We start from the raw sequence: 15,576 nt of genomic DNA on the forward strand, positions 1-15,576 counted from the left end.
GGTTAATTTCATTCTGTAATTTTCTTACATTTTTATAGTGTGAAAATTCCAAGTAAAGAAGGAAAGCTTTTGTTTATCAGCTTTGTTTGGCAAAAAAAAAAAAAAAAAAAAAAAAAAAAAAAAAAAGGGGTACAGTTCTATACCTCCCATTCTACTATGCGGATTGATGAAATTCAAATTGCATTTTTATGTCTCGAAAGTGTGACTTAGGATATAGATTAGTTTTATATATAGCATTGCTTTAATACAGGTATTTTGACACTTGATCGGACTTTTTCTGAATTGACATACCAATTTTTTTCCATATTTCGATTCTATGACTCAAATTAAGCCAAAATATTAAATTCTGTAAAATTTGGTATAGAATATATAAATCTAATACATATTCTAAGTCTTGCTTTCGAGACATGAAAAACGCAAGTTGAATTTCGTCAATCAACCCAGAAGAAAGGGAGATATAGAACTGTCCCCCCCTCTTTTTTTGTGCAGCGTACATACTATTGTGTAGATAAATGTATTAATGTGCCACATATTGATGTAAAACAAAATGAAATATAAACACCAAATGACTGTATACTGGTTAAATGCTAAAACAATTTTTTACAAATGTTTGTAGCAGATTAAAAGAATGAAAAACTATGCTAAAATACAAAAAACTATGCTGAAAATCATCAGAAGTAGAAGAATGAAATTACCCAATTTAAGTTTGATTTAATTCAATAAATTTCCTTTATTGCTGGAAAGCATTTCCCTTAGTATATTTTCTTACTAATAGTTAAAAATTAAAAGCTGGAAGATTGGTAATCCACCAGGAGACTACAAGATGTCATGAAAAGCCTCTACTCTCAGTAAAACTTATGCAATATTATTGCTGGCAGATATGCATTATTATTATAAGACAATAAAAAAATTCTATTCAATAATGAAACAGCATTTTAATATTTTTCACATAAATGACGTGAAAAACCAGAATTTAAAAGAATATTTGGGAATATTTTCAAATCCTAAACCTTGTACACCATTTGAAAAGTACACAAAAAAAGAGTGATACTGCCCCTAATATCCACATCTAGAGTATATTTATCAAAAAGAAAGCTAATAAAAAATGGCAAAAAACTTTTCAAAATAACAATAACAAAAAAGATCATAACAAAACTTACACTTGTTGTGTCTACAAAATGGGTTGCAATACCAGCTTTAAAAACATCTCGACCTTGAAGTCGATAACCCGTGAGTGCAAGAAAAAGCCCTATTTTTCCGGGAAGCCTTGGCAAAAAATAGCTCCCACCTACATCTGGAAAAAAGCCTGCAAGATATATAATGAAAAAGTTAGTTCAACAAGTTATCAATCCAAATTGCAAAATACTGAATAAAAATATAACAGACTGACAAATGTATTTTTTAGCTAACGAATAAAAATATAACATTAAAATAGTAGTATATTTTTCTTAATTATTCTTATAACATAAAATTAATTATTAATAACAAATTAGCTCCATTTATGTAATCTAAATAGTTTAATTCTGATTTAAGGTTGTTGCTAAAAATTGTCAAAATCTTAAAAAAATTCTGTAGCCTAATCACAGAATATGCTGGAGTAATTAACTAGTAACACAACTTCATAGAAGGAAAAAAAAAAAAAAAAAAAAAAAAAAAAAAAAAAAGCAAATTTGGGAATGTTACAAGTAGCAGCATAAATTGGCCCCTGTAAGTAGTGGGATATTTCTGCAGTGTAACCAGCATCTTTTTTTCAGACCAACAATATGCATGTGGGTTAAGGGACTAAAATGATAGGAAGCACTGGCTTATAGATTTATCTGTTAAATTAGCCTGGCAATTAAAATTCCCTAAATGGTGTTCTCATTTTGCATTAGCAATGATTTAAAGCCAAATAGAAAATTATTCTAACACAATTCAACTGAAATGGTCAGATGATAATGAAAAGCAAAGTATCAGTAAAAATCAGCATGTCTTTATCAATTACATGACTATTATCAGATACTTAATTAATTTAATCGGATACTCAGTAAAATTTTATTAGTTAACATAGAAAACTATCCCATTTCATAAAGCTGCCAGGGATATCTATAACTCTTCTTAACATTATTTAATTATAAAATGAATCTTAGACAGTGAAAAGAAATTTGAAGAAATAAAAGAGCAACTGTGAATATATTGATAATACACTTTTGGTGCTGAAAATAATAACTAAGAATTGATTCTAAATAATACAACACATTAAGCACAATAAGAAAATCAAGATCTGTGTACCATTAGCATATCTACAAATGACATATAATGCATGCCTAAATTATACATAATTATTTTCTGCTATAAATTTTTCTTCACACTTCTTCCTATGTATACTACCATCTACATTAAAAATGAAATCTCATGATTATGGTAAAAACCTTGCAGCAATACAAAAACTACAGTATTACTAGATGTCTAATTTGAAAATTAGTAGGCTATGAAATTTCTTTCCACTCTTCAACGATAGAGAGAAATTACAATTACCTCTTTACAATTATGAGTGATAAAATTATCTTTTTTCTTTATACTGCAAGAAATTTTGAAAACATCACATTACAAACTAAGTTAAACATTTATACTTAGAAAAAGATGCTCATTAGAAAATCTGTGGCACAAGACCATTTCAGATTTTAGAAAATATTCACTTCAAATATATTTTTTTGGGGGGAAGAGGGACCATGCATAAACTTATTACCTAGATTAATAATTATCTACTGTTATGCTCCTTAAGATGTCCTTAATTGATTTCAAGTCAGCACTCACTACTTTAGTGAGAGGAAAAAGGTAAATTTTGATGCATGAAACAGAAGCATTTGCATTAACTGTATTTGAAATGCAGTGAATGGTGACATAAATTCATGCCAGTATTTCAACAGTGATACAAATATTTTATTAATTAATGAAATTTAAAATTTATATTGTCATAAAATTTTTTTTGGATCTTTGAAATATTTGAGGCTCTCCAAATTTATAGATGAATGATGTTCTTCATTATACAATTTAGAGATTCCCTGCATGAGAAGCTGGTTCAAAACCTGTCTTGATCTTGACGAGTAGTAATTCTATTTGCCATTTATTGAAAAAAGTGAAAGTTTAAATAGCTAATTTCTTGTTATCACAATCACTTAGAGTTCTTTATTAATGTTTGCTTTTACTGAGTAATGCTAGCAGTAAATTTTTTATTTCACATCAAATAAGGACATTTGAAAATATTATTTTTATTTCATATTTGTTTTGCTTGAGATTTTACTTCATTACTCTTAGCATAAAAGACTCAGACTTGGCTTTGCATCCTTACAATTAAGAAATCTGATGAAAAGTCTCTGAAAGAACTGACTGACAGCCATAATACATTGTACATTTTAACATGAAATTATTATATATAATATAGCACTCTTATTATATATTATTATTTTATATCTTATTGTGTACTGTAACTGAAACAAAAGTTACCAATTGCAGCTTCTGGCATAGCACAAACTGTTCTTTCAGTGCAGACTCTATAAGCTCCATGCACAGAAATTCCTATACCCTGAAAGAAGATGAAAATTTTAATGTGATTTTTAATGTGATGCTTGTTTTCAAATTTCAGTTAAAAATTTTAAAAGTAATTCTAAGTTTTGCATTTAAAATATAATTAATGACAAGATATGCTATAAAGTAAACACATTCATTCATACTTTTTCAATAAAAGCTTTCATACCATTAAAAATATAAAAATGCAATTTAAAAGAGGAGGAGGGAACTGAACAAATGATACAACAAAGCATGAATACTTATTTTTAATTTATTATTTTTCTTTTTAAATGCAACTCAGACAATGATCCTTTTGGTCATACAATTTGCTCTTCATAAGATTAATTCAATTACTTTATTATGCTATAATTTCAATGCATATGCAAATCACTACTTAGATCAAATTCAATTAAGGGGAAAAAAAATCTGAAAGGTTTCAGATTTTAAATTATATCCAAAAGGTTTTTTTTTTTTTTTTTTTATTTTTTTTTTAACACTTTGTGTGTTACCTTTACTTATTAAATATCATGTTCTTCGCATTTAAACCATAAAATTCAGTTCAAGAGCTATATTGAAAAATAATTTTAAATTCAGCATATCTTTAAAATTTCCAATACACAGTCTTATACGCTGGAGATAAAAATGTTTTTTCTGTACAATGTTGCCAATGCTCATTTTGAAATCATTGAGTTTGTTAATCAAAATTCGTTAAAGTTTTACAAATTATGCAATTGATAGAAAAACAAATTCCATTTGAGTTTGCCCATATTTTGCCCATATTTGCAGTAGGATTACAGCATTCAAAATTAAATGACTCTAGGTACAGTTGTTTTATCACAATGTGAGAAAAAAACATACCATACATTTATGCAGATACTTCATTATTTAATTCTTTCAAATATAATACAGGGCGATAATATTTGGTGGCAACAGTTTAAATAGTGAAACTGACATTTAGAGTGATTTGACGCAAAATTGCAAAACAAAAACAATAGTTCCTCAGGGACTAACAAGTCATATACACTTTCTCATTAAACTTTTTTTAGGCTCACTATTATATATATGTATCAGGTTTTAATCAAAGTTTCCCACCATCAAAAATATTGTCTGTGGAAACAGTTTGCATTTGTATGTTTAATCATATTTTGTTAAACTTTTTTCGGCAATTGAAAGAAATAGACATGTTTTAGAACACTGTGTTGTAAAAAAATATTATCATTAAGTACAAGGTGTCTGAAATGGAAGTATCTACCAGATTAGAACCAACATTTACTTCTGGTTCTGTTGCAAAACATCAGCTGCAAAATGTCATGAAAATCATGTGTACAGCTTTAGGTACTTTTGTGTAATATGGTGTACTAGTTGTACACCATATTATTTAAAAGTTGTGATGCGAGTTGTAATTGATTAACTTAATCTTATTAACTTTTAAGGAGAAATTTTAATTATTTAATTTCTGTTTGATAACTTACTTTTGTTTAAGCCTGATTTTATTGTTTTGAATTTATTGTTGTTGATTTGGTATGACCCTTAAGATTTATTAATTTAAAATTTTTGATTTTATGTTTTATTGATTGGTGTTTAAACTGTTTTGCTAATTTAATTTATGTTTTAATCCCCCCCTCCTTCCTGTAAAATTATTCAAGCTTTATTTTCTCATTCAGATGGTAGTTTCGACAATTTGCAATATAGTAAAACATCTATGCAATAGAGAAATTTGGTATATAAAATTGTTCAAAAGTATTTTCTTAAGCTGTAAGCAGTGTCTGAATCCTAATTTTATCTGTCATCACTTGGAGGGGCAGGTTTTTCTCTTCAAGGTAACTTTTTATTTCCAAAGTTTTGAAAAACATATTTGTCTGGTAGAAATGAGACACTGTGGAGAAGCTAGAAATACATTAGGTTATACTGCAATGGATGCTCCATTGGGGGGGGGGAGCAAAAATTGGGGTTTCCAGCATGTGTCCCTGGTAAAAGAAGGCTGGTGATAGGAATACCTTGTTTTCAAAAAACCTGCAAAGTTGGAGGCCTACATGAGGAGGTGGTTGGGTTGTTGACCTTATCTGGAGTCCTTGGACTGCAGAGGAGGAAGAAGGAGCGATGTGTGCCAATTTATGATAAACTCCCTGTCAACGCTTCTCCTAAGAAGCACCACTAATGTTGATAGTGGTTGGTAACCCTCTTGGGTTTGTTGGATGAGAATGGGGGAAAGTTTCCTCACTTTGAAAGAAAATTATCGCAGAGGGAATAAGAGCATTGGCAGGGGGTTCGAAACAGAAAACAGAAACTGTTGTCTGATATTTTGTGAAGAAAATTAAGATGGAAGTGACATGGTGAAAAGGACGAGGGCCACTGTGCCATTTGAAAATCCACCAGAAGAAAGAAAAAGTTTCTACTGATTTTCCTTATCAGGCATTTCCTTATTTCTTCATTATGTTTTCACAGATTAGGTATTAGGCAGTCATGAATATTATGGAGGTTGTGAAGAGAGTGAAAAGGTTGGACCCAGCTTCAGCTATTTTTATCGATGGGGGAAAAAGGAAGATGTTGGTACAAAATTTCTTAATCATCACTAAGTGTAATTTTTTTTTTAAATAAAAATTGGTAGTTGAAATTTATCCCATTCATATAATTCTGTTTTGTAATGATTAACATGTGAAATTCCAGAATTAATATTGGGGTTTAAAATTTTGTTATGCCTATTCTTGTAATGGATAATATGTGTGGATATATGCTAGTCTAAATTACCTTATTATTGTGTCTCCTGTGTCAACTGGTCTTTATAGTTTTCACTAGATATCAATTGAATGTCATTACCTTGCAGAGAATATATTTGCCAGTAATATTTTTTGGTAATACTAGATATTTGGATGTTAGCCAAAATTCCAATTTATATTAAAAACAAAAGGTATATCTTAAGTTTTCTTATTTTTCTGTGCTAAATTTGAGTGTACATAGGAAAATCCTAATTTTACCTACATAAACACATTTTGTAAAATCATTTGTGTTTTTCATAGTAAATAAATGTTTAATATTTGTCTTAACTATACAAGCCTGTTCCTTTACTAGTTAGTTTTACACCAACGGAACTAGTTACCAGGTTATGTTATATTTTAATATACAATGACACATTTTATTATTTAGCTTATATGTTATAGACAGTTTTATTCTGTGTTTCACTATAAAATAATATATTGTCTGAGATGTCTGGATGCATACACTAGATTTTAGAATAATGTATTTTGTGGTATAGCATCAGACACGATTTTAGCTATGCAATTTACTCTCTTTAAAGTCATTTTAGAGAGCTCAACAATTTCCTAGGAAATCTGAATTCCAGAATGGCTTCAAACAGCTTTTCACAGCATATGCTATCATAAGTAACTTTAAAATTAATGTTGATAATCCCTACAAAAAAAAAAAAAAAAAGTGCAGTGAAAAAAGGAAAAATACTTAATATGATTATACTGATGCTTATTTATTCACATCTTCCATGACCAAATTATTAAACTCTCACATAAAAATTTTCACTACTCACCCCACCCATGGTTATTCCATCAATTATTGCAACATATGGAATTTGAAGAGTACCTAGATAATACAAATATACAGCTATATTTTACGTTTAAAAATGAAACATAATTTCAAAAATACAAAATAATAAAAGCACACACATACACACAAAATATACAATACTTTCTAAAATTTAAATACTAATTTTGATGATAAATAACAAACTGAAAAGTAATAAAAATTATAATTAGAAAAGAATTTTGCAAAAATCTGGAACTGAGAGACCAATATCTTGGTCATACTTAACTCTCTGATTTAAAAATTCTAATTCAAAACAAATTAAATTGGCATTAAGATCTAGATTCTCGTATGTGACCTACACTAGCTACAAATGCTGCTAAATTAAGTCACCTGTTAACATGTGCAGTACAGTAGACAGTCTATCATTACAATTTATTATGAAGTGGCATTTCTTTCATGGTCTTAAGAAGCAAAATGAGAGGACATTGTGCCCCCAATCTCAGGCCGAAGACTATTTTCACTTTACAGTCCCTTTCTTAAATCAGCCGTTGTCCATTATTTTATCATAATGGGCTACTATTGGCATTGATGATACTCTCTTTCATACCATATTTTCAATATTTTAAAATTTAATTTTAATTTTAAAATTAATTTATTAATTTTTTAATTATTAAACATTTAAAATTTTTAAATGTTTTGGTAATGGATGTTAAAAAAACTGTTGCACATAAAAAATTAGGGTTAAAGCTTTCCACAGGAACATCACTTCTATGCACAAAGATATTTGAGATAAGATAATGCTGAATATAATGAATGTGAGGTTATTTAAATGTTATTTCTTAACTTTTTAATGAATAACATACATATAATGATATCTATAGCATGGTTTAAGTCTGATTATTTGTAAAGGAAAAATGAAGCGATTTTAATCACATAATTTTAAATTACTCAAATTAATGTTGTGTTGAATTAGCATTTTTACAGAATTAAACTGTTTTATTATACATGCAAAATTCCAAAGTTAAAATCACATAATTTTTTTGTTACATGTTAATCCCTAGATGATGATTATCCTAAAGTATAAATATAATATCCGATTTTAACGAAAATTTTTCAGCCACCACAAATATCGTTTGTGCAAACAGTTCACGTTGGCATGTTTAATCATATTTTGTCAACTGACTTTTGGTATTTGAAAGAGACTTGCTTTAAAACACTGTGTTGTGACATCTGTAAAAATATATCATTGTCATTAAAGTGTCTGAAATGGAGTTATCACACTATAGAATCATCACTTACTTCAAGTTCTGTTGCAAGAAGTCTACAGAATGTCACCAAATAATGTGTACAGCTTTAGGTAAAAATTTTGTAGCAAATGACATTGTTAAGGTTTGGAACTGAAAGTTGAAAAACAAGGATTATGTCATTCAAGAAGCATAGCGCTCTGGCCGGCCAAGTATCAATGCAAGGACAAAATTCTGGACCGGATTGCCATTTGTGATGAAAAGTGAATTTACTTCAACAGCAAAAGTTGAAGAGGGAGTTGATTTGTGTCTGGTGAGCCCATCGGCAGCATCGCAAAACACAATTTGACTAACAAAAAGATTATGCTCTGTATCTGGTGGGATTGCCATGGTATTATCCACAAAGAGTACCTGTAAAAAGGTAAAAACCTCAATAATAAGGTGTATAGCTAGTTGCTAGTCCATGTTGACGTTGCTATCAAGAAAAAACATTGAACTGAGTTCTGGCATAAAAAGGCAATGTTCCATCAAGATAATGGAAGACCACATGTGTCTGCATTCACCGGCTGGGCTCTGTATGGACTCGAATGGGATGTCTTGCCACACCCACTATATAGCCTGACATCGCTTCTTTGGACTTCCACCCTTTTACACCTGCAGAGTGCTATCTTCTATTCTGCACAGGACGTCTAAAATGACGCTGATCTGTTTTTGGACTCACGCTTACCAAGTTTTTAGCCCAAAGGCTTTGAAAAAATATCAAAACTTAAGCAGAAAATCATAGATTTGGGTGGTGATTACTACCAGCATTAAAGGTACTGTTTTCATGTTTCTTCTAACTTTATTAAAAACTTTTTTTTGGCAGAAAACTTTCATTACAGCCAGATATATTTTGAGGATATCAATATGGAAAAAGTGTCTTCAAGGAATATATCTTTTAAAATTTCAGATAAAATTCAAGTTTCTGTTATAAATGAGTGATCTTCATAATGTTTCATAGAATTCATCACTATTTTCCATTAAGTATAAAAATTAATTTTAGAAGTTTTATAAATTATTTTACACAGATATTAATCCATTATTTTTTTTAATTTTTGCTGTAGGTTGTTTATTAGTTGGAGGACTTCTTACTAATGATACATATTGCTGCAATTTCAGTTACTGCCTCTAAAATATAACTCGTATAATTTTAAAAAGCATTTTAATAGCAGCAAGCAGCATACTTAAAAAAAAAGTATTTTAATACGGTGACAAAAAATTTTTAACTTACTCACAAAAGCACAGTTTTTATTAGCATGTTTAAAACAGTGAAACACCTAGAATTACATACAAGTAACAATCTCACTGAGCCGACAAAAATAGCAGAGCAGGAAAATATGTCAGAGGGGAAGGCTTCATACAGTAGTATAATGAAAGTTGCTCATATTTGCAGGAGGTTTGCTGCTCCATTTCCTTCTTATTTCGATGATTTATTTAGGCTTTTTCTGCAGATTTTTAATAAAAAAAATCCTATATAACACTATATTTGAAGAAAATTATTATTACAATCCTATATAAAACTAGTCATGCATAGTTCCTTGCATTGCTAGTATAGTTAAGATTGTTATGCCATGTCTATGCAATACATTTTAAGAGTGCATACTTCAATATTACTGAAAAATCATGAAACAAATCATCAGAATTTCTTTTCATGAAACTTCCACAAGGTGCAACTTTTGAAGCCTCAGCTCATATTTACCTTTTAACATTTGTCATGACATTTTCAATATCAAATATCAATACAGCTTTTTAGGCAAAAAATTAATAAAAAATATATAGTTTTATCTTAGCAATAAAAAACTATTGGAGACATTATCCTGTATGCAATACAAGGCAAAAAGGAGGGCTTCCAATCACTGCCACTTAATTTAAAACATGAATAACAATTAACTAGAGAGTAATTCTTTCAAAGCCACACAATAATGAGCATGTAAAAGGACTATGATCACTAGTATGCTATCAAAAAGCATTTTACAGAATTATATAAATAGTAAGATTAAAGTAAATTATCATATATCTATTAGGTCAATATATACTACTATGAACTTACCAATTAGATTGTTGAGTTGATATTCTTCTCGAAAAAAGTCCTCAGCCAAGCTTGTGTTCCCAGCCTTATGAGCTTCAACAAGTGCTGCCAAACGGGAGACAGAACATGTTAACCTACGATACAGAGGAGAAACACACATGCTGAAGTAGACACTGCTTTCTAAACTCATACTTTTACATAATTTTTAAAGAAGTATATTTTTAATAAGTATAAATATAATTTATTTAAGTATAAAAGTTTGCATTTACCTCTATAACTGTCATAATTATAAAACTATTTCAGTTAAAAATACCTACAACACCTAAAATTATTACATTCACGACATCAAAATAGTATACAGTCAAACGTCGTTCATTCGGACACCCATAATCCGGACCTCAAAGCTAAAAACTTTCTGCGCATGCGCCGCGTTGACACATGCGCATAGGCCTTTACGTGTGCGCATAAGACCTTTACGACTGCGCATATGTGTGTGCGCAAGTGCAGAATTCGTTTTCGCGTGTGCGTTTAATGTATGACGGACGGTATAAGCTAAAATTATCTAATTATCTATTTCAGTTAATGTTGATGATTGCGTTGTTCCTTAATCTTCGAATTGGATCCGGCTTATTATTTTTTGCAGACTGCAGAGCAATTTTATAAAAGTAAACTTGAACTTTCGATTATGTCAAATAGAATTTCTGATGCTGGAGCTTCCAAAGGATCTACAAAACGAAAGTATATTTCGATGTCCATCAAACAAAAAGTGGAATTGCTGCAAAAAATGGATAAAGACATGAAGAAGATGACAGAGAGGTTAGTGAAAACGAAAAAATTTCGATTGACAAGTTAGTAGGTATTCTCGGCACAGCAATTACGGGACTTGAACAGCAGAACTTTGTAAGCAACTGAACAAGAAAGTATATCTGTTTATAGAATTAAAGAGAAAGTATTATCACATAAAACGAAGCAACTTAAACAACTTACATTGAAAGAAAGGTTTAATAAAGTAAACAAATAAATATTAAGCTTTTTTTTTTTTTTGTAAATTTTGATACTCTTTAGATCATAATTGTTCTTTATTTCATAAATTACAGTTTCATATTTTTAATTTTAAAATTTCTGCATGCCATCTTATGAGATTGAAACTGATGATCTATAATCCGGAAAAATCGATAATCCGGAATCGCCAAAGTCCCGACGAGTCCGGATTAACGACTTTTGACTGTATATTATTACAAGGTTATTTTATTCTTTGATAGCACAATTTCATTCGCCGTATATTTATTATAGCTTTAACTACATACAGTATAAGAATATAATTAATGTTTCTTTTAATACATTAACTTCAACACAAAACAATAAATCTTCAATGCATTTGAGATTAATGAAAAACTAAAATTCTAGTTAATTAAACGAAATACATCTGACAAAATGCAAAACCTTAAACATGTCTTTTTAAGGCAATTTTAGAAACTCTGTATATGCATAACAGAGTGACAAGGAACTAAATTTTACCTCTCACATCACCTCCAGCACAAAATGCTCGATCTCCAGATCCTTTTACAATAACCATTTTTATTTCAGGATCAGAGTCCCAAGCCTAAAAATAATCAAAATTTAATAAAAATTTTAATATAATTTATCAGCAATACTTCAAAAACAAAATAAGTTATAAATTATTTTACTAAATAAATTGGCACTTTTCTATTGCCAGGACTGTATTCAGATATGCATGTATGTATAAACACACACACTTTTTTAGATGATTTTGCTTTGTTATAAAACAAAGTCGTCTGCTTGGAAATTATTTTTTAACTACAACTTTATTTTTGAAAGTATAATTATTGTCTGCTACTTGACAGTCTTGTTATCATGAAAAATGGCACTTTTAAAGAAGCAAAGGATGAAAAACTATGTTTGTGTTCTTCCCAAAGAAAATTATTCATATCTAGTTATTAAAATATCCTGTAAAAGTCATGGTTTTTCGATATCTAAAGCTACGATAGGCAATACTGTCAACAAGAAAGATAAAAAGATCAAAGTTTGGCTTCAAGTGAAAACACTGTTCCAAAAGCATTATTCCACAAGCAAGTGTTGCAAAGAACTTTAATGTAAAAAAAAAAAAAAAAAAAAAAAAAAAAAAAAAATCTTAGAAATATCTTCAAAGAATCTAAAGAAAATTTTTCAAATGGATTTATGATTGTTGCAGGTTTTTGATATAACAGCAAATAAAAATTAAAGAGAGTGCAGAAAACTGTTAAGATCAACTCCACATATTATCAGGAACATATTTTGTACCCAGTTTTCAAATATTAAATACCTTCTCTTTACCCACAATGGCATCAATCAACAGAACTGCATCAAGACAAATCAAGAAGCCAAACATCAAAATCTGTTAATTTCCTAGGAAAAAATGGAACAAGAAATGGATATCAAACCCTTACTTTTTACTCATATGCCTACTGAATAGACTCTATTATTATTAAAAAAAAAAAAAAAAAAAAAAAAAAAAAAAAAAAAAAAGAATTATCCAATTGCTTTGAAATGTTGTATGCTTAAATGTTTTGAACAAATAAGCAAATGATTAAAATTTGGTGTCCAATGAATGAATAGTGCAATCTCCAGCACATCTGAACTGCACATCCAGCAGATGTATATAAGGAGCTCTTCTTGAACTGTTGTAAAAAATTTGTTGCATTGTGATATAGGATACCTTTCAACGACTGAAAAAAATGCCTTGCTGCAGAATTCAAGCTCATTACAAGCAGCTGTCAGAGTTTCAAAGAGATCATATCATTGGATTGAAAGAGGCAGGTTAAGCAAATCGGAGCATCGCTCGTCATACGAGTCGAAGTGATGCGGCAATTAAAAGACACTGGCAAGAATCGATGGACAATGGCAGATTTCAGTGTCATGATGGTAGCAGTTGACCTAGGGCCACAACGGATCGGGAGGACAGAATGATTGTCAGATCAGCTGTCACAGTACCTGATTCATCACTATCAACCACCAGAGGTGCGACCCGCAACTGAGTGTCCATTATGACCATATACAGACGGATGATAGAGCGAAATCTACGTTTATAAAAACCTTTACACTGCCTGTCACTCACACCTGCACACTGTTGATCCAGATTACAGTGGTGCTTGGCTCGATCAGATTGGAATGACGCTGATTGGGGCCATATAGTCTTTAGTGACGAATCCCACTTCCAACTGTGCCGTGACGATTATCAAAGCCATGCCCAGAGTAGCGTGCTAATCCTGTTTTCACTACTGTATGCCACACAGGCCTTCATCCAGGAGTTATGGTCTGGGGTGCCATTTCCATTGATAGCCGGACCCCTCTAGTTGTCATTAGAAGCACACTTAGCACAGAGGTATGTCTAAGATATTCAGAGACCTATTTTGCTACCGTTCCTTTTGCAGTACCCTGGCCTTATTTTTCAGCAAGATAATGCCTGACCACACGTGTTGCTATGAGCTGTCTTACAGCTTGTCAAACATTTCCTTGGCCAGCCAGATTGCCAGATCTCTCTCCCATCAAGCATGTCTGGGATATGATGGGAAGGCGAGTGCATCTACTACAGAATGTTGATGAGCTAGCCCAACAATTGGAGCAAATTTGGCAAGAAATAACACAGGAGACCATTTGGAAGCTATGTCAATCTATGCTCAGGAGATATGTTACTTTAAAATTTTACTATGTCACTTCCAGCCAGGTGAATGAAGTATATTGAGCATACGTATCTAGATATACATAACAAATGAACTTCTGCAAATATCAACATTACCCAGATAAGTAAGGGAAACCATACATATGCTCGAAACATATTCCATACATATTCTCTTTCAGATTTAACAGTTAAATAGCTTTTTCCCATCTGATCTTATAATATTTAATGTTTATAGAATTGGCAAAAAAATTTATACTAGCTAAAAAGATGCAATAAAGAGATTGTTAACACATTTTCAGACCAATTTTGGGGCCATTTAATTAACACTTAATATGTAAAGAGGATTTTTCTTAATATTTGATCTGATAGCCTTTTTTCTGACTATAAGTCTACATCATGATTTCCATGATACATTTTTTTTTTTTGTATAATTTTCATGGGTACTGATATCCATTCCTCTTCCACTATTTTCCAGAGTCCATCAACTGTGGCGGGTTTGCACTTAGAAAGAGCTATTTGCAAGAGGCGAAAGGCACAATAGTCTATAGGTTAAATGGCAGAGTAGGAATACGTTGAAAAAGTATACATGAAATACATGAATTAGTCTTTATTATTTTTTTTTTAGGAATCCAGTGATACTTTTCAAAGTACAACTTGCTGCTTCGTCTGGAAGTCCCTGGGATAAAGAAAAGGAATTTCTTCTGTAAATGTCAGATGCGAAACTTTCTCTTGATAACATTTTGACTTGAATTAAACATTTTCCCACTCTTCTTATTTTTAATTCCCCACTGTAATATATTCCTGCAATAATCAAGAATCCCTTTCTGAAACTTTCTTTTACACTGATGGGTTTGTATACATTTTCTCTCTTCATCTTCAATAATAAATATACCTTTTTTTTTGTTGCAGTCATTTAGAAAAAACCCATGCTTTATTTAAGGGTCAAAAGGTATTTTTATTCATCTCCTGCAAAATAGCTTATGAGTCTTATTATATTATTTTATTTATTGTAGCTATAGATGTATTTAAAAACTCTGCAATTGATTTCTGTGTCAGTGCACTTTTTCTTGTTACCAATGATTTAACTATAGAAACATTTGAAACATTATGTACCACTTTCAGTTTTCCTTTGGAGTCTTCTTTCCATTTAAAAGTTATGACTGATAGTTTCTCCCTTTTTGATTAATAATGTTGCTTAATTTGCACTTAGAAATATTAATACCATGCATTTCTCAACATTTTGAAATTATGGAATAGAAATTTTGTTTTTTAGAAAGTGCAAAAACATATCATTCAGTCTACAGCTTGTTTGATGTAATAATTTGAAAAAATAAAGTAGCAGACTATATATCTCATTTCAAATAACAAGTTGTTGCCAGAAATTTTTATTCCAAAATTTTTTTTAAAAAAATTGTTTATTAAAATTTTTCTAAAAATGTGGAAACACCCTCTCTAAAATAACTGATAACAAAATTGTGCTTTTTTATTGATATTCATAAAAA

At 30.3% G+C, this 15,576-nt stretch overlaps 1 protein-coding gene across 1 annotated transcript in view; it reads right to left on the reverse strand.

Moving 5' to 3' along the window:
* Positions 1-15,576, reverse strand: part of Hibch (3-hydroxyisobutyryl-CoA hydrolase) — a 49,281-nt gene that overhangs the window by 16,059 nt on the left and 17,646 nt on the right. The window contains exons 4-8 of the mRNA XM_085811906.1: positions 11,914-11,998; positions 10,417-10,500; positions 7,088-7,140; positions 3,487-3,565; positions 1,161-1,306 (exon numbers count right to left, since the gene is read on the reverse strand). Of these exons, the coding sequence (XP_085668032.1) occupies positions 1,161-1,306; positions 3,487-3,565; positions 7,088-7,140; positions 10,417-10,500; positions 11,914-11,998 (447 nt within the window). The remainder of the gene's footprint in view (positions 1-1,160; positions 1,307-3,486; positions 3,566-7,087; positions 7,141-10,416; positions 10,501-11,913; positions 11,999-15,576) is intronic.

Source organism: Stegodyphus dumicola, chromosome 2, assembly GCF_044657685.1.
Source record: "Stegodyphus dumicola isolate Sdum_Otavi_A_Nest chromosome 2, ASM4465768v1".
NCBI classification, from domain to species: Eukaryota; Metazoa; Arthropoda; class Arachnida; order Araneae; family Eresidae; genus Stegodyphus; species Stegodyphus dumicola.